The 23,485-nt window shown below is 39.2% G+C and overlaps 1 protein-coding gene and 1 long non-coding RNA gene across 11 annotated transcripts in view; one reads left to right on the forward strand and one right to left on the reverse strand.

Annotated features, from left to right (window-relative positions):
• Window positions 1–727: 727 nt before the first annotated feature.
• The window catches only part of LOC108002092 (schwannomin-interacting protein 1 homolog), a 32,071-nt gene continuing 9,313 nt past the window's right edge, over window positions 728–23,485 (forward strand). For 2 of the 10 annotated variants that reach the window (XM_017063538.3, XM_017063542.3), the window contains exons 1-7: window positions 1,104–2,451; window positions 7,613–7,684; window positions 11,304–11,587; window positions 13,582–13,916; window positions 15,270–15,626; window positions 16,835–17,372; window positions 18,460–18,557. In XM_017063538.3, coding sequence (XP_016919027.1) covers window positions 7,626–7,684; window positions 11,304–11,587; window positions 13,582–13,916; window positions 15,270–15,626; window positions 16,835–17,372; window positions 18,460–18,557 — 1,671 coding nt within the window. In that variant the 5' untranslated portion in view covers window positions 1,104–2,451; window positions 7,613–7,625. Of the gene's footprint in view, window positions 882–1,103; window positions 2,452–7,061; window positions 7,252–7,612; window positions 7,685–11,303; window positions 11,588–13,581; window positions 13,917–15,269; window positions 15,627–16,834; window positions 17,373–18,459; window positions 18,558–23,485 lie in introns of those variants that run through there. The other 8 variants (XM_017063543.3, XM_062086934.1, XM_017063544.3 and 5 more) reach the window with 6 other exon arrangements.
• Window positions 17,971–18,537, reverse strand: LOC114578083 (uncharacterized). Its single transcript, XR_003698698.2, has 2 exons — window positions 18,435–18,537; window positions 17,971–18,209 (listed from the first exon to the last, which is right to left on the reverse strand). It is a non-coding gene; the product is annotated as an uncharacterized LOC114578083 (long non-coding RNA).

The raw sequence follows: 23,485 nt of genomic DNA on the forward strand, positions 1-23,485 counted from the left end.
TCATACGTATAGACAAAGAAAGTAAATAATGGAAAAAAGACAGAGATAGGATAAAAATTGAAATCAGCGCCATCTTCAGAGTGCCGCAAATGAAACTAATATAAACAAGGAGAGAAAATAATGGAACAAGGATGGAGATAGAACAAAATATTGAAATCAGCGCCATCTTCAGAGTGCCGCAAATGAAACATAAAAGAAAAGAATAAGTGATAGGAATTGACTCTTAGCGCCATCTCTCGAATGTTAAAAGAAATATTCTTAAAAATAGAAAAATAATAGTAGACAAAAAGCTTAAAAGATGGCGCTAATTTTCAATTCCTATCCTATGTTTGACAGAAACTCGAGAGATGGCATGAGTAGTCAATTCCTACTCTATTTCTATCTTTCTCTTATTATTTTCTATCCTTTCTTTTTGTGTTTCATTTGCGGCACTCTGAAGATGGCGCTGATTTCAATATTTTGTCCTATCTCTATCCTTGTTCCACTGTTTTCTCTCCTTGTTTATATTAGTTTCATTTGCGGCACTCTGAAGATGGCGCTGATTTCAATATTTTGTCATATCTCCATCCTTGTTCCATTATTTTCTCTCTTTGTTTATATTAGTTTCATTTGCGGCAATTTGAAGATGGCGTTGATCTCAATTTTCATTCTATCTCTGTTTCTCTTCCATTATTTTCTCTTTTTATCTATATATACTCTGCAAAATTTATGCATTCAAGAAAATTATCCGATTAATTTTATTACCTCCTTTGCCTAACCTATTCATCTTTAAAAATCTTAACCGAATATATTCGAGCAAAAATAATAAATTTTAATTTTATGAACAATAATAAATATTGAAGTGAGATTTTTATGCAAGATGCATTGAGTCGATATCAATCGTGAGTAATATCTTAAATATTTGCGTGGTATTCCTATTACGTGGCAATAACTTGTTTCTCGGTCATTGGCTTGTTACAAAATCATGCAATTTAATGTTTTCGACAAGTTTTAAATTGTAAAGATATTATATATTTTGCTGTTTCCGATTTTATAAATGCTATATTGATTAAATGATATATTGAAAAAATCACGATGCATAAAAATTCAGACACATGTTATATTCGTATATCATATAATTTTATTTATTTCATTTATAATACATTTAGATTTCAAATTTTTAAACGAAAGATTATTAACGTGACTTTTCTTATCAGAGATATATTATTTATGATATTCGTATATCATACGTTTTTTTTTATATTTAAATTTTAATACTATTTTAGTATTCACTTCTTCTATTGACTTTTAGCACGTAACTTAGTTTAACCAATAAGTTTGAAATAATTTAAAATCCATTATATGATTTTTAAAACAAGCAAGATATCGAAATCATTATTAAAACTATATCTTTATTTTCCATGTCATTCTCTATTATTCTCTTCATCGGAAAGAAGCGAGAGAACAAAAACCACTTTTTCAAATTGGACCTGACCTATATTCTATTTTTATTCCATTCTCTCCACTTTTTCGATCATAATTTCACAACATTCACAATTCCCTAAAGCTAATAAAACATAGGTATACACCTTTCTTTGCAATAAAATTTATATTTCGATATCTCGTCCTCGATGTCTCAATTTTTGTCATCGAACCAGACTCGATATCGATAATCTCGTTCGTATCTTAAAACCCACTAAACACGTGTATCTCAGAAAAAAAAAGAAGAAGAAAAAGAAGAAACAAGAAAACACGTTGGAACGAGAACCTTATTAAAAAATCTGTAAACATATTTCACATCATCACATCATTCCTATCACCATATCGATGACTCTATCCATACGACGAAACCCTTACAAAAGAAATCGTACGCGTCTCTTTACTAAATATTATATATCACGCACAGTTTAACAAAGAAACAATGGTAATTTTTAATCGACGACTCGAGGAATCGAAGGGAGGAAGATTGGCTCGATATCCCTCGAAAACAAACTCTCACCTCGAACGGTGGCGTCAGCAACCCCGACGCTCGGCCACGCGCATGCACCACCCCGGTGAGTGCGAGGGGGCTACGAGGGGAGCAGCAGAGAGGGAGAGAGAGATCGAACGCCGACACCGTTTCTCCCAGTCTCCTCCCGTTGTTCGCGAGTGCATCGAAACCATCTTTCATCACTGTGTTTCAGCCCGCTGTGCGTTTCCCACACCCGGTGGATGTAAAAAAGAAGAGGAACTGGAAACGTCACGTTGGATATCAAGAGCACACCCTATCCACCGATCGAACGAGGGAAATTAGGAGAAAAATCGACATCTCTCCTTGCGTGGATCTTTCCGGTGGAATCTGGTCCGGTTCCGTGGAATGAGAGGACAGCGACACGATCGCCGAGGGGATCGTGAAAGCTGAGAATTTTTGCTCGTCGGGCGGAGAAATAAAGGCGGAGGGATCGAAGGCCGTGGTTGACGGTGAGACATCGAGTAAGTAGATTAGAGTTTTTGGGTGAGTCGGGGGTGTACTCGTAGCCATGGGGTGTACACAAAGACGTGGCCGATAACACGGGGAGGGAGAGAAATAGATGCGTGACGCAACCACGGTGAACGACGCGGAAAATTTTCGAAATCGAATACGATTGTTCCTCGATATTTTTTGATTTTGGATGCCACGATGATGGATGGAGTGTCTAGTATTAATTGCACGATCGAACGGAGGATCTCGTATCGGATAATTCGCAAGTTTGGATTAAATTCACACGAGAATCGTAGAGTTGCGAGAGAGAGGAGATAGATGGGGGAATAGAATTACTAGGGATTGGATTAAACTTTGTTATTTAGGAAATTGAGACTTTTGATTGGATATTTGCGTTGTTGAATTAGATTAATTGATGGATTCACGTTGAGAATAAATTTGTGCCTTCTTTCGTAAATTAATGGTCGGAGAATAATCGTGAACGATTAATTTAACAGAGTGTTGAAGATCGAGGGAGAAAGTAGGTTTCGATATTTCTTCTTTTCGTGATTGTAGTTAGAAAATAAATTAAATTAGATTTCGTTAAATAAATTTAAATGTAAATATATATTTTAATGCGTTTACTGTTAAAATTACGTACACAGCAATAAATTATACGATCTTGAGAGAGTTGAATTATTGGAATATACGTTCAATCGTTTAACACGTATTCCATATGTATGTCAAGTATGGTATTTAGAGCGAATTATTACTAATGTCTCGCGACTGAAGAATAAAACTTATCGACTGTGACCTCGGGCACAGCGACAAATGTATCATGTGTTGTACGGAGCCACGAAGTCTGGTATCATATAGGCAATACACAATCTGGAGCGATTATGAGCGAAGTATCAGTGTCGAAGTGGCTGACTTATGCCAAAAAATTCCGCGTTGGTGGGCGGAAAATTTCTTAACCGTTCTCCGATTAAAATCTCCTTTCTAAAAAAAAATACTCAAAAGAATTCGTCTCTAAATTTGAATCGAATATCAACGTCAAATAAACTTTGCGACATTAAAACGAATATTCTTTAGTTATTACGCGAGTCATCTCATCGTATACATAATTTACAATTCTAAAGAAACACTTTACAATTCTTACTTTAATACGACGAACTCAAAAGAATAACTCGTAAAAATTTCCTCCGTAATTTTCCAATAACGAGGGAACGCATTTCATATCAATCTTCAATCTCGTATAGATCCGTGAAGAGGAGGGATAATATTCTTCTTTATTCTCATAATGCAATCATTATCCCCGTATTTGGCCCTCGGTGTATTGGTCGTCAGTATTCTTCTCAAACAACCTTTCGTACCGACTTATTCATGCGACCAGTACCGCAATATTTATGAAGGCGGCCGATGAGGAGTACATTTTAATGAACTCAACAGTCTCTCGGACAACAAGAATCGCGCGCCCCAATTGATCGAATCGAATCGTGTAACGAAATTTAATTCGACTAGGAGCGCAGGTAATCGGATCGAATTACGCGAGAACGAATCTAAACTCTTCGTACATATGGATAATGAGACAGGACAACGAGACAGGAAATTATTATCAAAGTGTAGTAGGTCATGGCGAAACAATACTATTAACTAACGCGTTCAGGAGTGCGCGTAACACAGGAAATTGATCTAAAGTAATTCATTTGGTGTAGCAAATTGTTTCCTATTCACTTTCAAAGATGATTTAGATCGAACGGTATTGTAATATCGTCTTTCGTTGCTTCGTTCCGTGTTAAAACTCTTTGTTAGGGAGGAAATTCAAAAATTGTTTGCAACTGTTTCGTTTTATGGAACGGAGATAAGTAGAGCAGTATATTCATGTTTGAACGATGGAAAATTTATTTAAATCGACGTGTTTCCTTCTGCGTTAAAATTCTTGATCGATTATTTGAGAGAATTCAAAAATTGTTTGCAATTATTTCGTTTTTTATCGGAAAGGAAAATAGAGCAGTATTTATCTTTGAACGATGGAAAATTTATTTAAATCGACGTGTTCCGTTCTGTGTTAAAATTCTTGGTCGATTGTTGGAGGGAAATTTAAAAATTGTTTACAACTGTTTTGTTTTTTAGAACGGAAATAAGTATTCATTTTTGAACGATGGAAAATTTATTTACTTTTGAAAATTTTCATTCACGAGATTGAATAAAATAGAGATATTTAAATACGTGCATATACATATATATGTTATATTGATATTCGTAAAATTTCGTAACCGTTCGTCAGAAATATAAATATTTACACGGGCGTTGAATATTTGATTTTCCTTTTATTTGAAATCAATTATTTACTTAAAATCGGAGAACAAATTTATTTTATAAATTTCCCTCTCCCGTTTCCATCATTCTCCAATCTTTTACCAAGCTCCCTATCAAAAAAAAAATTCAATCTAGAAAAATCATAATTCGAATAAACAACTCGACCTAGCAATTCTCGACGCAAAGCTTGCTACCTCGTTTCATTATCAATTTAACGAATTTTGCGGTTCATCTCTCGCGTGTCTATCGATAATTCCAACGGTTGTATCGATACTTGTCTAAACTCGGTATGCACTCGGCCTTAAGGTCGCTACCAGGAAGGGTAGAAAGGACTCGATCGATGCGTGACTCTGTCTACGACGTATACCACGCAACAGAGACGGGTAGAGAGGAGAAGCAAGGGGGAAGGAGATGGAGGGAACACGAGGAGAAGACACGAATCTCCCCTTGGTCGAGAAAACACAGTCGTTCGTATTCCATCTGTGCGGTCCTTCTTCTCTCTCCTCGTCTCATTTCTCCTCATTTTCGAATGTGTTCGAACGATAATAAGAGAATTTCACTCGTCAACGATCCTGTCTCGCGCATCCTTCCTCGATAATCTGAATAATTCCTTTTCTTAATCATCTCGACGAAAGAGATTAGATGTGGTAAGATAGACAAGTTTAATTTCCTTCTTCTTTTCTTTTCTCTAGAAAATTTGTCTGGATTTTCTTAAAATCAAAAGAAGAGCGTTGAGAGAATGTTAATGTTGGAAATAAATATTTTGAAACTGGTAATAAAATGGAATTTTATTATTGGGTCAATCGATGATGATGGAGAGGATGATCGATCAGAGATAACTGTTGGATAAGAATCATATTGTCAGCGATCTTTGGCCAATCTTAATTTTCCTCGAGGAGTTCGAGTTCGATTCCGATTGACGATTCGCCTTATTTTTTCTTGGGAAATAATAAATAGGTCAGAACGATACGGTTTGCTTGGATCAACGAGAATGGATTGCTTAAATAACAGTGACATCATAGCAATTAAAGTAACCGATAAATCTCTCTCGGTGACGTAGAATTAGCATCGCATAAAAATTTATAATACATCGTTACGCTTACTTTTTCTTTTCATTCGAAAGCGACAATTTTTTTATCTCTCCACGATATCTCGATGGAGATATTAACGTTTCAATAATAGATCTTAATCTTAATCAGAGTGCCTTGATAATTACCAATTGATTCAAAATTCTCACGTTTCCTTTTTTCGATCAAACCCTCGACAAGGATGATAATGTGGATTCGAATCGATGGAACCGTTCAGAAGAAGTATCGCGAGTCACGTTAAGGCAAATGGAGAAATTCACCTCCGATTATTCCGTTAAATGCTTTCCTCGGAGCGGTTTGAGAATCGAGGTAAACGGATGAGAAAACAGAAACCTTAGGAAATAAGTAGGCGTCAAATAACAGAGGTGAAGTACAAGACGAGTAAAACGGATACACGCAAGGTAATCCACTGTTGGTTTCAATCTCGAGGGAGCGATCGAGAGGAGGAAAGTTGCGCTTCACGGTTGCTGTTACTTACTCGTTTTTCGACAAACCGATGGCCGTAAATTTTACCAACGTCCAGATAACCGGTGCAAAAGTAGAAGAATAATAAATCAGGAGGATCGTGTAAATCGAGCTAGGTAGATGTTAAAAAGAAAAATTTATTCGAGTGTCAATGGGATAAAGTAGTTTTCCCTGCAAACGTTATAAAGATTCTTCTTTCCAGTTGAACGAAAGAGAGGAGAAAAATGGAGGAAAATGTACGATACTTCGATCTGTTTCCTGTTCTTCGATCACCTCGTTAACGCTATCGAAACTTTTTCTCGATTAATCCAATTCCATGTAGAACCATTCCTTCAAAAAACCCGCGAAAACGCAACCCCATGCCGGAAACGGGGCTAGAAGGCAGCGATCGATTAAACGTTTTCCCGTCGGCGTCTGCCAAACCTATCCAAAACATCCCTCGTTTCAATCGTACCGAACTGAATCCATTCCGAAAAAAGACGCAACCTAAATTCCTAAAACCTCTCCCTCCCTCTCCCTCCCTCTCTCTCTCTCCCTCTCTCTAAAAAAAATCAGCGTATAACGAGCCGAGAAATCCGGATGCAAACGGGGGATAAGAAGAACGAAACGACGAACGAAGGATCGTCTAAAATGTAAAGTGTCCACGTTGCGCAGAGGGAAAGAGAGCGCGAGATAGAAAGAAAGAGAGAGAGGGAGGGAGTTGCGAAGAGGGAGAAGGGAAAGGTAGGGGGGATAGAGGGAGTGAGAGAGACGGATGGAGGAGGTGGGCGAGAGCGAGGAACGAGGGTGTTGGTTGCGAGTCGATAAACCACTGGAAACGCGAGCACCCTTGCGCACGGCTTCAACATGGCGGTCGGTGAGTCCCATTCCCTTTTTCCTCGGACGTTCTCGGCCGGGTAGAGAGCGAGGAGAAGCGGAGTCGGTGGTCGTCTTACTAGCACGATCGATTCTTCGCCGCTAGTAGTAGTTTTTCTTTTCTTCTCTTTTTTTCTTTCTCTCTTCCTTCCTTCCTTCCTTCCTTTTCTTCCCCCCGTTTCCTCTCATCCTCTCGAGAACCTCCGAGCGAGAAAATGATCTCGCGAGGCCGATGAGCGTCGCGGCCACGCGGATCGCGTGCTCGTGCGTGTGCGTGTACGTGTGCTACGTGCGTGCGTGTCGTTGCTACTACACCCCAAGCGCGCGAGTGCAGGAAGGAAGAACAATTTTCTTTTTTTCGGAGAACGAGAACGGAACGTAGAGAGAAAGGGAGAGAGGGAGAGGGAGAGAGAGAGAGAGAGAGAAGCATCTCGTCGAATCGTGCGTGTGTGCGTTTTGGTTTCAGACGAGGATCCGATATGCGGCTCAGGGAGGCTGTCGTCTCGATACCGCTCCATCCTGGGGGATTGAACAACAAGTAAGTGAGAATTTATCGGTCGGGACGAGGTCGATGCCTGTCGTTCGTCTTCCTCCCCTAAACGTGTTCCACGTTTTTTTTTTATATTAAGTCACACGACAATTTTCGTTTCGTCGTGGTCGCCGTCGTGGTCGCTTTCCTCTTTCTTTTTTTTTCTTTCTTTTTTAACCTCCTCGAGCAGCTACCTTTCTTCTCGTGCCACGGTAAGGGAGAGGGAGCCAGTGTGTTTTTGCGTGGGAAATTGTTTTCTTTCTTTCGTTTTCAAATAGACGTGTATATTTTCAAGTGAATGACGTGGCCTCCTCCTCACCTTTCTTTCCCGCTAGTTAAAAATTGACGTTTTATGTTTCATTTCCTTCCTTTTTATTTTGCGCCTCCTCCTCTTTTTTCTTCTTCTCTTATTTTTCTTATTTCTCCTCCTTTCTTTCACGTAATGAATTTTACGTACGTATGTACGTGTATTTTGCAAGTGGAAAAGAAAGTGTTTTTTCTTTTTTTCCGTTTTTCCAAGGGGTGTTGCGATGTTACAATATAAAGTTTTAAGTTGGATTGTGCGTTTTTTGATGATGTGGCGCTTATTTCGACGTGGTCGTTTTTGATGTCGTTTTTTTTTTTCTTTTTTCTTTTTTATTCCCTGTGGTATTACCGTCCAATTAATTAATTTTTGCCTTTTTACGTTTCCTCTGTTGATGCGTGTTACAATGGGAGTGAAAATTAAATAGAAATGAAAACGTTTAGAAAGTTCACTACGGATAGTATCGTATCCCGTGAATTTCTTATTCTAATATTTATTTCGATATTTATTTGAGATAGAGATCTTTTTTCCATTTTTTTCTCCATTTCTAATTAATTAGAATAATCTTAATAAAATCTCCTAAAAGTAGAATTAGCTCTCACAATTTTAAAACGCGTAGCTTTCACTCGGATCTAGCAACGAGTAACTTTAAATGTTACTTAACTTAGTTAGTAAATTGTAGAATATTTATTCCGTACCTTATTATTAGCAATGCCAAGGCATTTAACTGAAAAGGAAAAATCATAAGGTTAGTGTTGACTCTAAACGGTTCCCCTTTTGATACAGTTTAACGTATTATACATATATATATGTATATATATATACATATATACATACATACATACATATATTCGTTCGTACAATCATTTTTATTATTTCCATTCTTTTTTCCATGTTTCATCCACGCATTCTAGAACTATCCGTGCTTCTTTTGTGCTGTTGATGAAAGAAAAAAAAAAGCAGAATCAGAAATTAAAGCAACCAACCAAACCGTGTAGATTTTTCATCTTATCGATGTTTCTCGTATATTTGTAAATATTACACTTTTTTGTGCATCGAACACGCGCATACACACAGAGACATACACACACACACACACAGGCCGCAACAAGTGATTGTGTCGCATGAACTTTTGCTACCCCTTTGTTTCTCTTCGAACGAACGATGTTCCTCCTTTGGTTTTGCTTTTTCTTTTTCTCTTTTCTTTTTCTTTCTTTCTTTTCTCTTAATCCTCGGAGTATCATCTACCTTTCTACCGAATTTCTTCTCGCCGACGAGAACAAAATGTTTAAATACCGGAGAGCCGGTAAGGGAGTCGCGAAAAAATTGAATTCTCTCTTTCATGTTGTGCTCGTGGTAAAAAGTAATGGATATCATTAGTGAGTCTGTAAGTCTGTAAGTCTCTATCCTCAGCGGGATCGTCGAACTGCCCGATACTCCGAGGATTAATGCTCCATTACTGTGTCTTTACGATCGTACGTCTCCTCCCCTCTAGCGAGCGAAATTTTCACGAAATTATTAATAATACTTTTTCTTCCTTCTTCGTCCCCTCCTTTCTTCCTTCTCTTTCGTGTACGTATGTCGTTTCGTTTTTATTAGATACAGCTGTTCGCTTCGCATAGATCCCCTCTTCGATGCTCTTCGAGAACGATGGCGAAACGCGTGCATGCGAGTTTTATTTTCCACGACACACGCGACACACGACAGGATTGAAGAAACCTTTCCTTTTTTCTTTTTTTTCCTTTCTCTCTTTTTGTTGCGTTCTCAAACAAACAAAAGCATCGCACGCGTATTTATTTATCAGTGTCTTGATAATGATGATGATGATGATAATGGTGATGATGATGATCTCCTATGGCGATGAAACTGCACTGTTAAAGCACAAAAGGGATTTTTAACGGGCACGATCGTCGAACTCGTCGGAGGCGAGCTCGAAAGATGTGTTGTACAGCATACATTCCGAATTGCTTGTCGTTCCAAATCCAGTTTAACGACCGCCTGCTGTTTGATCTCTCGTAGAGAGAATTCGTTTCCTTTGCACCGTGTTTTAATTTTATAGATGCGTGTTGTGTATTTTATTTGCAACGGTGTATCGTCCTCTCTCGACAGTCGATGAAATTGTACGTCTCGTGTCTTTTTTTGGAAAAAAAAAAAATAGAAAAAGAGATTGAATTCTATACTGTATCGAAATTTTGAAATCGAACAAGTTTTTTAAGATTTATTTCCCTCGAATATCGTTATTGAGATTGCAGCGGAGGAGGAATAAATATTTTCTTCGAAGATGAAATGGTACAAGGAGTGAAATTTTTTTAATCAACGCATTTAGCGGATAATGAAATCTCGTTATAGAGATTAATCCTTCGAGTTAATTTAACGTTAACGTTCGGTTATCTTGCCGTTTAAAAAAAAAGACGAAGGAGCGTTTAATAAGACTTATCTTTAATCGAGGAGCATATTACGAGGGATATTCTCGATAATTTGATAATTCGCTAAAATATCGAACGAGATACGTAATCGTGCGTAATTATATTATTAAAAAAATTTAATATTTCGATTTAATGAAAAACTACGAGTTAATTACGATCTTCGTTATCGATATATTTCATTACATAATTTAAAAATGAAACGTTCATTTCGAAAGGAAGTTATTAACTTAATACTTTTCGAAAAACGAAATATTTTTTCTTCGCTGCCAAAACTATCAGAGTACGAAGAAAATACTTAAATAAATATCGAATAAATAACGCAACAGCATCCTTATTTTTCGAACAGTCTAAATTCTAACGAATAAATCTTGATCGCTAAGAACAAAATTTAACACAATCTTAATTAAACCACGAAGAAGAAAATATATTTAACGATCCAACCAACATCCCCTTCCTCCAATCAATCTAAACTCCAAATCTGTCAACAATCCATCTATCGCGAATTTTAAATCGCGAATAACGGAATATCCGATAATTGACGTAATTCGATATCTAGGAAGAGAATATTTAATTAATTCTCCTTCTTCGACCAATCTCAATTGCACGACCTAGCAAATCAAGAATGAAAATATTTAAGAGAATTACTCGAAAGGGGAAGAGAGGATGGAAGAAGAGCGGTTGTCAAGATCGATGAAAAAGAATCGCGAATTTGAAAGGCGGCGGTTATTATGAAAGGGTACGGGGAGCCGTGGTGTGTGGGTGAGCAAGAGCTCGTGCGCCTTCCACTGCCCGTACAGTCTTACGTGGGTGTACGCCGCCTATATTTGCATCGTCATAGATCGTACGGGTAACGGAACGTATCGATCCACTTGGACTCATTTCTCTGTCTCGGTCGCAGTCAGTTACGTAGGAGCGAGCAGAGCCAGCCGATCACCGAGGAGATCGCGAATCGGAACGAGACCTCGGCCACCGACTCGACGAGTCGGATCAACGCCGATTTCGTGGCGGAGGTCGGCCAGGATTTCCGCGTCGCCGAGGACACCAGCACGTGGTCCTCGATCGCCATCACCCGCGAGAATGTCCAGATCGATACCTCGGCCAACGACGCCAACTTGAACAACAATCTGACGATCCCCCGGATACGAAGGAACAGCTCTGTGGAGAGTTTGGCCGATTACGAAGGTAAGTGAAAGAGATCTTTTCTTTTTTCCTTTTCTTTTTTTTTTTTCAACGTAGAGAACGAGAAGAAGAACGAGGAATGATCGACAAACGAAGTTCGGAACGTTTCGATTTTCAGGCATTGATTTAGGTTTCGTTCGTGGGATGATTTCTATTTTGTTGGTTTTCTTAAAGTAAAGTTTTCGGATCTTACGTGAATTCATGCGAAGGAGGATTTTAGACGCGTCGATGATTTTGTTCGTGGAATGATCTTTTTCGTTTTAGTAAAGTGGGGAAGTGTGAGCGAAGTTTTGAGTGTTTGGATGAAACGATGAGGCGAAGAAAGATTTACGGATTCTAAGATTTATCTTTTGAAGGAACATCTTAAAATTTATCCGAAACGGGATTTTACGTGATTTTGTTCGTGGAATGATTTTTTTGGTGAAAGTGCAGAAGTTTTGAATGTTTAAGTGAAACGATATAAATTTAATTAAAAGGAAGATTTTTTAGGCTTGTTGATAGTTTATGGAATGATTTTTATTTTGTTTGATTTGAAAATAAATCCTCCAAATGTGAAGATTCAGTGTGGTAAATATAGAGGTTTGTTTTTATGATTTTTGAATGGGAAATTTGATCAGATTGATTTATTTTATTTTGTTCGCATGCCTTGAAGAATAGATTATCGAGATTGTTATTTACGTTTAGCAATTTAAGGAGAAAGATTGTTCCGATTAAACGTCGAATAAAGTTTATCGTCGGATCTTGAAGATCAATTTGTGAACGATATTTTAGTTATGCTTGTGAAATTTATGTGATTTTCATTTTCAAGAGGTTGAAACTCGAGATAACTAAATGGGTTCGTTCAATTTTTTTTACGTATAATTTAATTATAACTTCGAACATCTGAGCTTGACTATATATACGTGAAATTTATAAATAGTCTATTGGAAAACACTACTTTAGAATAAATATAAAACTTGCAACTTGTTTAAACAAGTTTTCATCATAGGAGAGAAAATTTCTAGCTTAGAAATTTCATTCATATAATTTGAAGTGAATAAAGTTCTCCCCTCTTCCCCCCAAAAAATGGGATTAATAAGTAAATAAAAAAAAGATACGCTTGATAATTAATTTCTCATTATCGTAAAAGTCACGAACTTCGATATTTTAAACTGGTTCCCCAACCTTTCTAAGAGTAGTTTAGACCTTGACATTAACTATAATTTTTCTCTGCTAATATTGCTATTGACGTATTCATAGTTTTATCGAAAGAGAAATAATTTTTATCCGCCAAACTTGAAAGAAAAATCTATCCATCATATTTTTCCATCAACTTTCCTTATTCCAACCAACCAGTTCTCTAATCTTTCTCCCATAAAATCTTTCAAATTCATTAACCATTTTTCCATTATTTCCCTTCTTCGATTAATCTGTTTACCATAATTCTCCGATACAATAACTTTTCCATTACCTTATTTCTTTCGCCGTTACAATTCTTCGATAAAAAATAAAAAAAGACAAAAATTCAACTTTCATTTTCCACCACGTATTCGCTCAATTTCCATTCCAATTACACTCTAATGCTTCTCCCATATCTTTTCTCCCCATTAAAATAAACGAGAAAGAAACTCGAGTATTCGAATACGAAACGCGATCATTTTTTCCAATATATATATTCTCTACTTCTTCATAATTTTCCAACACAATCAAAAAAAAAAAAATTCATTCTCCCATATCACATTTCCATACCAATCGCCCTCCTATCTTTCCTTCCTCTTATTAATTCAAAACAAACACAAAAAAAAATAAATAAATAAATAAACAAGATGGAAAAAATATCTAGATATCCCCAAGTTGCCAGGCCAAACGCTGTCGAGCCCAGCAACGTTTTCAAAAGCGTTCTCTTAATGAAGCGATTCGATAAAATCGGATGCGTCTGCGGCAGTCAGCTGCGATGAGTCAGCGGCGCCGATTATTCGTTAATTCGCGCAATGTGCAACTGGCGTGAAATTCCTCAGGGCGCAATTCCTCTCACGAAGATTCGTCCCACGAGTTGACACCGTCCGAGTGGTCCGACTGGTCCGAGGAGGGAAATCTGCCCGCGGGTTGTCGCGGTATCGTCAACCCCAATTATCCTGGCTTTCAACACTTGGCGCCTTCTCTTCTGTCGGACACAGATCTGACCGAGGACGAGCACGAGAGCTGCGATTACACCAGGCTGAACGACATCGACGCCAGACCGGCAGAGAACGACAACGAGTACAACAACAACGTCGAGGATAGCATCAATCACTTGTGCGGGCAGAGGAACGAGAGGAAGATATTTTACGAGAAACCTAAATTCAATATACAGGTAACAATAATATCGTTTTTCTATTACGATTTCTTTCTTTGGTTATTTTCTTATTTTTGATGGCATCCGGGTTGGTTATGGTGGGATATATAGTTTGTTTGAAGAAGGGAGAAGATTATCGAAAAGTGAGGATTAATTAATTGTTTGAAGTATGGATAACGTATTTGAAGATATTTTAGGAATATTGAGAATTGTGTAGAGTTATTTAGGACGGGCAGAGAAACGAGAGGAAGATATTTTAGAGAGAAATTCAAATAGATGAAAAATATTGTTTTCATATTATGATTGCGTAGAAAATAGTTGAAATTTATTTATAAGGGGCGAGATTATTGTTTGGAAAATGAGGATTAATGATAGATTTTTAAGAGATCGTGTAAATAATTCGAATTATTTTGTTTGGACGAAGAAAAGAAAAGCAAATGGAAAACGAGACTCGCAACTGATAATGATTAATCGACTTGACGCGTTTCAAATTTAGCTACAGCTTTCATTCAAGCACCGCATTTGTCCCGGCCGGTCCAAAATACACCCCAACAGAGCAATGCTCAATTATGCTCCAATTTCTTTCGTTCTCGGCTTCCAGCTATTTATAGCAACCTTCGAATGCCTCGAATTTTTCCCACTATATTTAAATTAGTCGCGGCACCTCTTAAACTCAGGCCGATACGTATTAAAAGGGGCGTTATATAGCGCGGTATAGCAAAGAAAAAGAAATCGGTCGATCGGTGGCGCCAACGATAACGCACGAGAATCCAACGATCAGAAACTTGCTGCGCTCCAGATCTAAGTATACGCGTTACTTTCCTTCTTAACACCGCCGCTTTTAGTCGTCATGTGCGAAACAGTCTGTTGGGTAGCAACAACTGACTATAAGCTCTCGAAAATGGATTCTGAAGACTAATCTTGACTCTTACGTGTATTCCTTCTGTAAATGAATATATGTGTATATGTATACACATGTTGCTATCCTAATTATTTTAGAACCAATAATAAAAAATTTACAATACAATCGAATACAATACGATCAAATTGTAATACATACATACACGTATACAAAAAATATTTGCATATATATATACTTTCTTTTTATCAGATACTGAAATTTAATTTAACTTGCGTCCAATTTCTTTTTTTTTTTTTTTGGATACAATAAATAGAACGCGTTCAAATATTTATTATCTCCCACTGTACAAGCATACATAGTTTTATGAAATTCGCAATTGCTCTGCCGCATAGTTCTACTTGTACGACACAAGAGAACAGTAACTCGACCGACGTTGGCACATCGAATAGGTTAAACAGGCATCCAAGGCCCAAGAGGACTGAACCGTCTCGAATCAACTCTGTTTCCAGACCGTAACGTCTTTATACGAGTCGGTGGTGCCGCCATCGGAGAAATGCATAAACTACGTGAAAAGCGTTGAGGATTCGAGAACGGAGGAAAAGATCGTGACGCCGAAATCGGACATCGTGAACGACGTGGTCGAGGCGGAGACGCATCTCACCGTTCTAGAGCCGGAAGAGGGCCTCGCCGACACGGTCGCGGAGAACGCTGCGGAATTGTCGGAGGCTGTGCTGGAAGAGAAACAGGAACGAGAGATCCCGGTCGAGGTCGAGATCGTGGAATTGACTACCAGCGTGAAAGAGACCCTCCAGTTTCCGGAAATCGAGGAGATACCGGACTCTGGGAAGACGAGCGAGGTCGGTGAGGTGGGTTCCTGTCTTTCGTCTTCATTTCTATTCTGCTTTCGCATGATCAAGAATTTCGATCTCTGATTTCTGATAATAGTCGCGATTCTAAATCTTCGTGAATTTTTAAATTTACACGGAAAAGTAGAAGCTTAAAAGAAGCTCGCTCGTATTTTAAATTTTTAATCGAACGTCGGTCAAACGTTTCTTCGAATGTTGTTTAATAACAAACACGTGTTTCACGCGAGAAAACGTATGAGTAGACGAACGACAGCTGGATTCGCGTCGAATCCTTTGATTGGGGGAGGGGGGAAAAAAAAGAAAGAAAACGCTTAATTGCTGCCATTTTTCACAGCAATTAAGGATTAAAAAGCGAGCACGGCAGAAACGATTCCCGTTGCGATGAAGCACGGGCAATCAAGATTAACGAGAATTCGTTTTATATCGTCCGTGTCATACTTCTCGCTGGCACATGTGGAAGACTAATGACTGCACACTGGACGCACACGCGTGCAGTATACACATTAATGCATTCACCAGAGTTCACGGTATATACGTTCCTCGTTTTAAAACAGCGTCAGTCGAGCGGCCGGCTACGTGTATGTTACACGAGCACGTTAATCAACAATTTCCGGAAACTTTGGGACGATCCACGTAGTAACTAAATACCAATTAACGATGGTGTGAATCAGGCTGCTCTTTTGCAACCGTGTCAACGTGTCGCGGATGAGTGCTCGCTAATTTAACGATCGTGATGTCGAACGAGAGCCGTGAACTCGGCGCCAAGTGAAGAAAAAATTTTATCGATAACTTGCACTCGGTGTTCCGTTCCCTATTTTCGTTCAAAGTGTTGCGAGTTTCGCGAATCAATTCGCCAAATTTCGGATCAATTTTTATGAAAGATCAAACGAAACCACTTTCTAACCACGTCGGCATTACGATTCTCAATAATTTTACCTTACCAATTAAATTTTATCGTTAATTTTACAAGATTCGTTACGAAATTTTCAAGAAAAGAATATTCTCAGATATACAAAACTTGTATAACCAGCCAACTCGAAGTCGTATTTTCCAAATACCCTGCGCTATTGCAAGATTCATTCGGATAAAAACGAAGACAGAAGTATAGGCGAAATAAACCGCGAGAAGCCGATCCCAACAACCGCATTATCCCATTCCCGTTGAGCGGCGAGCGTTCACCCAATGCTAACGAGCATTGTCTTTTTCAGACGGAGGATATCGTGGTGGAGCACATCGACCTGATACGCGAGGCAAAGGAGTTGCCTCACCAGACCCGTTCCAAAATAGGCAACCGTCAGACGGTCACGTCGACCGGCTCAGCCGACGACGACTCGGAGAGCAACACCGACACCGACAGTTACCCGGAGGAGCAGCCCACCTACACCAAGCTCGAGGAGATCGATCTCCTCTCGAGCATCGGCCGTGATATCGGGCTCGATCTCGAGAAGTACGTGCAACCGGTGCCGGACGTGGTCGCGATGGAAGCTGTGGACCCGCTCCACGCCTCCTCCAGGTCCTCCTCTTCCTCCTCCTCTATGATGAAGGACACCATCGAGGACACGAACAAGCTGATGGATCGCGATCTTCCCGAGGCCTCGAGCGCCGACACCAGGAAGAAGGAGAAGATGGCCAGGAATCAGGCGAAACGCAGACAGCAACAGCAACAGCAACAGTTGCAGCAGTTGAGGGCGGCGAACGCTCAGAGGCGGCCCGACAAGAGGAGAGCCGACGCCGACAATGGACCAGGTATATGTTTCAACCACGGCTGTGTCGTGTGTGTGTGTGTGCGCGCGCGTGAGAGTCGGGATAAGGAAGATTTGATTTTTATCGACCAGACTGTTGATATGGGAGGGTTCAGAAAAATTGGCATGACGGTCACATTCCCTGAGAATAATAATACAGCTGAAAAATTCTCTTCTTTTTTTAATCGGGAATCGAGTGAATTATCGAAGGGATTGATCAAGTCGTTTTTCACAGAGAATGTGATTTACATCGATCGATACTGTGAATCCCTTCGATATATTGGGAAATAAAAAATTTGGAATTTGTTGATCGTGAGAATAATAATTAAAAATATTGTTATTGCATAGTCGTTAAATTGTTCATCGAAACGAAACTTTGATGCAAACTTTTACGCTCGTTAAAACGTCATAGAAGATAAAGAAAAATCTTCCGGTACTTCCGCCACTCGTGTGCTCTTTGCACCATGTGTGATTAATTCTGGTTTCTCAACAGAAGTGAAATTTCACGGTGCAAGAGCACGGAATAAAACGAGCGTGGAACCCGTATCTCGATTTTTACGCAACCAGACACACACAAAGAGAGAGAGAGAGAGAGAGGGGCGTAATCAGAATCAAATTTTCTTGTCGTTTTTCACGCAGGAAGCCAGCACGATTAGCGTAATCTCTAGAACAATAAAAGCACCTCGACTATATCTATTATACGTGACACGATGCCTTTCACGATGCCTTCTCATTTACGCTTCTTCCTCCCGAGTATTCTCATGCTCGTCCCTCTTCAAATTTCACGGCGTACACGAGTAAAATCGCAATATTACCGCGCAATATTCATCGTGTTGCGAATCTGAAAGAAAATTTCGAATTACAATTATCAAGGAAAGTAAAAGTGAAGAGATAATAAGAAATAATAATAACAAGTGACGAGTGGTTTGGAAAGTTGCCAAAACAAAAGTTTCCACCATGTCTTTTTCCCCCCCTCCCCTATTTCGATCGTTGTTCGATTTCGGTTGTCGCTTTTAATTGCGCGTATTATTATAAAAGAAATTATCCAATATATTTAATACCTCACCTGTGATTTTTTTTTTCCATGGAAGGCGGCTTCGATGTCTACAATATCGAAACAGCGATGCCGAAAATCGATCTGGACGCGATCGAATCTCATTTAAGAGCTGCACGCGAAGAGGAACGACGGGTGAGTGAATATTCTATATATATATATATATATTTAATATAATTGTACGTACCTGGTAACTTCTTCACTCCAAGATTGATCAGACAAATAATTCCTTCGAGCGGTTCTTGGGAATAAAAAAAAAAGAAAAAAAGAAGAAAACACTCGTAACTTCTCGGGGAATCTTTCATCTCGCCGTGAAAATATTAAATTTTTATTTCGTATCGCGCAATGTTTTCATAGAAATGCAGTTGTTCAAAGAGATACTTGGTGGGTGTGTTTGAGCAATGCTCGTCGAGATGGATGCAATGATTACGTGCATGATGACGCGATTCAAACGTAGGTCAACCTATGATCTTTCTTTCTTTCAAATTCGATTTTTTTAGAGATTCAAAAAAATCTTATAAATCTAGAACCTGTACTACTCTATCCGATCGTTGACACGCGAAACGAAGCACAAAACAGTTAACAACGTTATCTCCACGAAGTTATTTTTATCATCAACGATATCGAAAGATGGAAGAAGAAAGAATCGGGGAGTGCGACGAAATAAATAAATATCGATACTGAAGTAAATGAATAAGAAAAAAAGAAGAAAAGAGATATCGAAATAAGGATTAAATTCCAGCATGGGAATTATCCATCGTAACTCTTGTAAACATGATCGTTAAGCGAATGGAAAATTCGCGGGAACTCGTGTTGCACGTTGCACGAGCAAAAGGTGGAGAAACGTAATTGCGCCGCTCGAGGGAAGGAAAATAATTAACGGGAGAAACGAGGAGGGTGAGGGGGGGAGATAGGGGAAAAAAGTAACAATTTCGCGTCCAGATGGCCGATGTTCTCACGGATAAAAAAAAAAAAAAAACGGTGCAACGATAAAAATTGAATGAATGTTCACGCGAAGAGACGAGATTGAATCGGTTTCGAAGGTCGAGATATACCCGTGTGTATTCATAAACGTTGTGCACGCCTCTGATAAACTCTCGCTCGATCGCCTCGAATAAAATCGGGGAAGGATGCGGTGGGCGCGCGTGTGTGTGTGTGTGTGCGCGCACGCTTAGATGGGAGAAACATCGATCCAGAGCGAGAAACTGGCTGGAAAATTGAAGAAAAAAATTTCGTTGGTCGATTAATTAAAAGACGAACGAATAATGAATTTTATTCGTTGGCGCAATTCTTAAAATTACCACCTTGAAAAATTATATCACCGGTGTATATTTTCCATTCCATCTCGAAATATATCTAATATTTTCGCTCTCGAAAAGAAACGATCCTCTTTAACTTTAACCGTGAAAAAAGTTTCTTCGAACTTCAATTAACCCAATTAATCTGGAGAGATGGAAGGAAAACAGAGATTCGTTCTCCTTTTTTTTTTTTTCCTTTTTTCCCGGGAACGACGAGGCTTCACGCATCGATTCCAATTACGTCAGCGTTAAATAGCAAAAATCGGGGATCCCGTTTAATTTAACCCACATTTCGAGAAGAAGGAGGAGAATCGGATTCGATGAGAGAAGAGGAAAAAAAAAAAAAAAAAAAAGAAAATGGAACTTTTTTCACAGAAATAGTTTCAGTGCCGTTAGAGGAGGGGGGAGAGAGGAAGGAGAGAAGGGAGAAAAATGCCGCGAACAATTTCAGACGAGATATTTCGCGCGGATTATTTTCTGGATTATTGACATGGAAAATAAGGTCGATGAGGCTTACAACCCCGTTTCAGGGTCCCGATAGCGAGAGTCGTCTCGTTAAACGCACAGACGATCCATATTCGTGGACGGCGCAGCGTGCCATTGTATGGAAAATAGGGGAACAGGAAACGGATGTCGCCACGGGGGAGGGAGGGACGATCGATGCAACCGTCAGATAGAGCGTGGCATAATTCGGCGCGTAAAATTTTAAAGAGGGGAGAGGGGAGAGCTTAAACACGCGCGCGATGGAAAAGAAAGATTGAAAGGTTGGAGCTACGCGAATTTAAATCGAAACACTGGGAATGGAGGCATCGCGCGGGTAAAATAAATTCAACGTGGAAACGATATTCTTTCTTCCGTTCATCGCGGACGAAAGAATATTTTTATATCGTTTATTCGTGAACCAGTTTTCGTGAAAGAGCGCGGCTAACTCGACGACGACTCTAACATCTCGAGATAACGTATCATTGCACCTTTAAAAGCAGACCCGTAACCGTGGGTCAAAAGATTCGCATGAGCAGTCAAGCGAGACGCTTTGCGTACGACCTATAGAGAGTGAGAGAGAGAGAGAGAGGGAGAGATACGCCATCTTCAGCTACGTCAATTTTAAGACCCGTTTCCAAAGGTATTTTTACGAACGAAGATCGCCAGAGGGGCGATTACGGGCCGACAATGAAGGAGCAAAGCTTTTTAAAGAGTTTACGGGAAACAAGATTCCGTAAACTTGTCCATTTTCTCAGTTTTTACTATAGTTTTTTCGTTTATCTACACTCGTGAAAGTTTAATAAAGCCGGAGAAGTTTCTAAACCGAGGCGGAAAATTTCATAAGGATGATTCTCGAAAGTTCGCGAATTTCGAATCATTGCTTTCCAAACTGGCATTAATCGAGTTATTAATCAAATTGATAATAATAATAATAATAATAATATCAACGAGGACAAAAAAAAACTACGAATCATTCGTTCCGCATCTTCCCCGCCTATCAAATACCCACGTAACTGGTACTTTAAAAAACAATTTACGTGCTTCTGAATTCTGAACACACACGCTCCATTCTCCATAGAAAGTCGAAACTCGTTCAAAGATCGAAATCGACTATAATTGGGCGAGAAACGAGATGAGAACGTTTTCCTCCTTGGAATAAACACGGTGGCTCGCACGTCGAACGAAAACCTTAACCACTTTCACCGAACACCGTGAAAACCCGAGCTAGACCAGCCTCCAGTAGACGGTTAATAGCACCGGCTCCACCACCTCCTTCGTGCAAACCTTACCGGAAGATCGGTTCGCCGCTCACTTGACTCACTTTATACCAGTCTCGTGTTGTTCTCGTCTCAAGCGAGTCTCCCGTAGCAAAAACTCCGTCGCTATCTCGTTCGTCATTTATTTCCGTTTCTACGGGAGGAAGAAAACAGAGAGAGAGAGAGAGAGGAGGATAAAATCTCGAATAATAATTAATCGAAAGTGGATCGACGACGACGACTCGACTCGACTCGTGGCGAGTGAAACTTTATTAAATTGTTTAACGAATTATAATTAATCAAACAAAAGATACAAGTTGGATTGGAGGATGCGGTTTGCTCGTTGGAAACTGTTCGTTGAGGTTCGTTCGGATTTAAGTGGATTTAATCGCGAGAAGAAGCGACTTACGGTGAGGATAATCGATATAGCGATATAATCTCTTGGATCATCGTACGAGGATAAAATCTCGTCGTCGATAATAAATTAATCGAAAGTTGATCGTCGACGAAAGCGAGGGAAAGCTTATTAAACCGATAACGATTATCAAACTTGACACAAACCGGACAAGCTTGATTGGATTAACTTGGAGGATGCGGTTCGTTGGAATTTTTCGAGATTCGACCGGATTTAATTGGATTTAATCGCGACTTATGGTGCGGATAATCGATATAGCGCGCAAAACCTCTCGAGCTTGGATCATCGAGCAATTCGATCTTCTTCCCGAGCGTCGATTATTTGTTCCATGTTTCGTCACCGTTTGCGGTTTCAGTTCCATCCAGGGTCAAAGGAGACATCGATATTCTCGCCGGTTGAATAACAACGTACGATCTCTTCTGTACAACAATTCGGTATCTCTTCTTCTCTTTCTTTTTCCTTTTTTTTTCTTTTTTAGTGCCGCGAACTGACTGCGATTCAATCCGTTTATTTGATCCGTTTTTGCTCGAGAGAAGATTTTCGATTTTCTCGGAAGGAAGGAAAGTGATGTTGATGAATCGTTGATGGATGAAAATCGGTGGTGAAAACGCTCGGTTTTAAAGAAGCGGATTCGTAATTAAATCGTATTTCCGTCTCGTGTTTGCGTCACACACGCGAGTTGTCTTCTGCGTGCGTTTTATTAATTAAGGGGACGCCGCATAATCTTTGTCGGGGTGAACGAACTCCTCGTAGATCTTGTAGATTCGCCCGAGGTTTTTTTTCCTGAAAAAAAAAGAATTAATCTTAATTAATTCGATGTTAATTAAGTAATTATAAACGCATAATTTCCATTCCTCTTAGTTTCGAATACTTTAATTATTCCTTTTTGAATTTTATACAATTGAAATTGTGTTCAAGTAAATGTTATTAAATATGTCTTAATCCTTTACTTCGACAAAGGGTATATAAATAAATAGGAGGTGAAACATAGGAGGAAATAATCGCAGAATAATGAATAATTGGAAAAGAATCGATGATCCAACGCTAGTTAGAAAACGTATATAACGTATAAAGACAATGAAACAATCAAGACACCTGTTCCTAAATTACTCTTTTCCTGGACAAAGTGGAAGGAGAAATCAGCATTGTGTTACGAATTGAAGGAAAGTGGGTGGTCGTACTCGAAAAACTTTTTATTCCGTCCGAAGAAGAAGAAATCATTCGATGAAATCCGTATTTGTATCTCGTATTTAATCTTGAGTAACTTTCTTTTCTTTTTTTTTTTTTTTTTCTTGAAAGAAGCAAAGCCCATCTCGCGCGATATCTCGTGATGCGCGAAGAAACAAATCCAACGACGTTCTCTCGACCGTCCATCCTCTCCAGCACACACATCGTCCGATGAATCGATGATTTACACGCTCGTCAAATTGTGAAACTTTTCGTTTGTTCGTTCGATGACGTTCGATGAAGAAGAGACTGTGCGAACAAAGCGAAGAGAAAGTGTGCGTGCCGTTATTTTGCATGGATAGACGAGTGTAATCGTTGAAGAAGAAAAGAAAAGAAAAGAAAAAAAAAAGAAACGTGGGAAGAATTAGAGCAAATCTTGGAAAC

This window comes from Apis cerana, linkage group LG1 (genome assembly GCF_029169275.1).
Source record: "Apis cerana isolate GH-2021 linkage group LG1, AcerK_1.0, whole genome shotgun sequence".
NCBI classification, from domain to species: Eukaryota; Metazoa; Arthropoda; class Insecta; order Hymenoptera; family Apidae; genus Apis; species Apis cerana.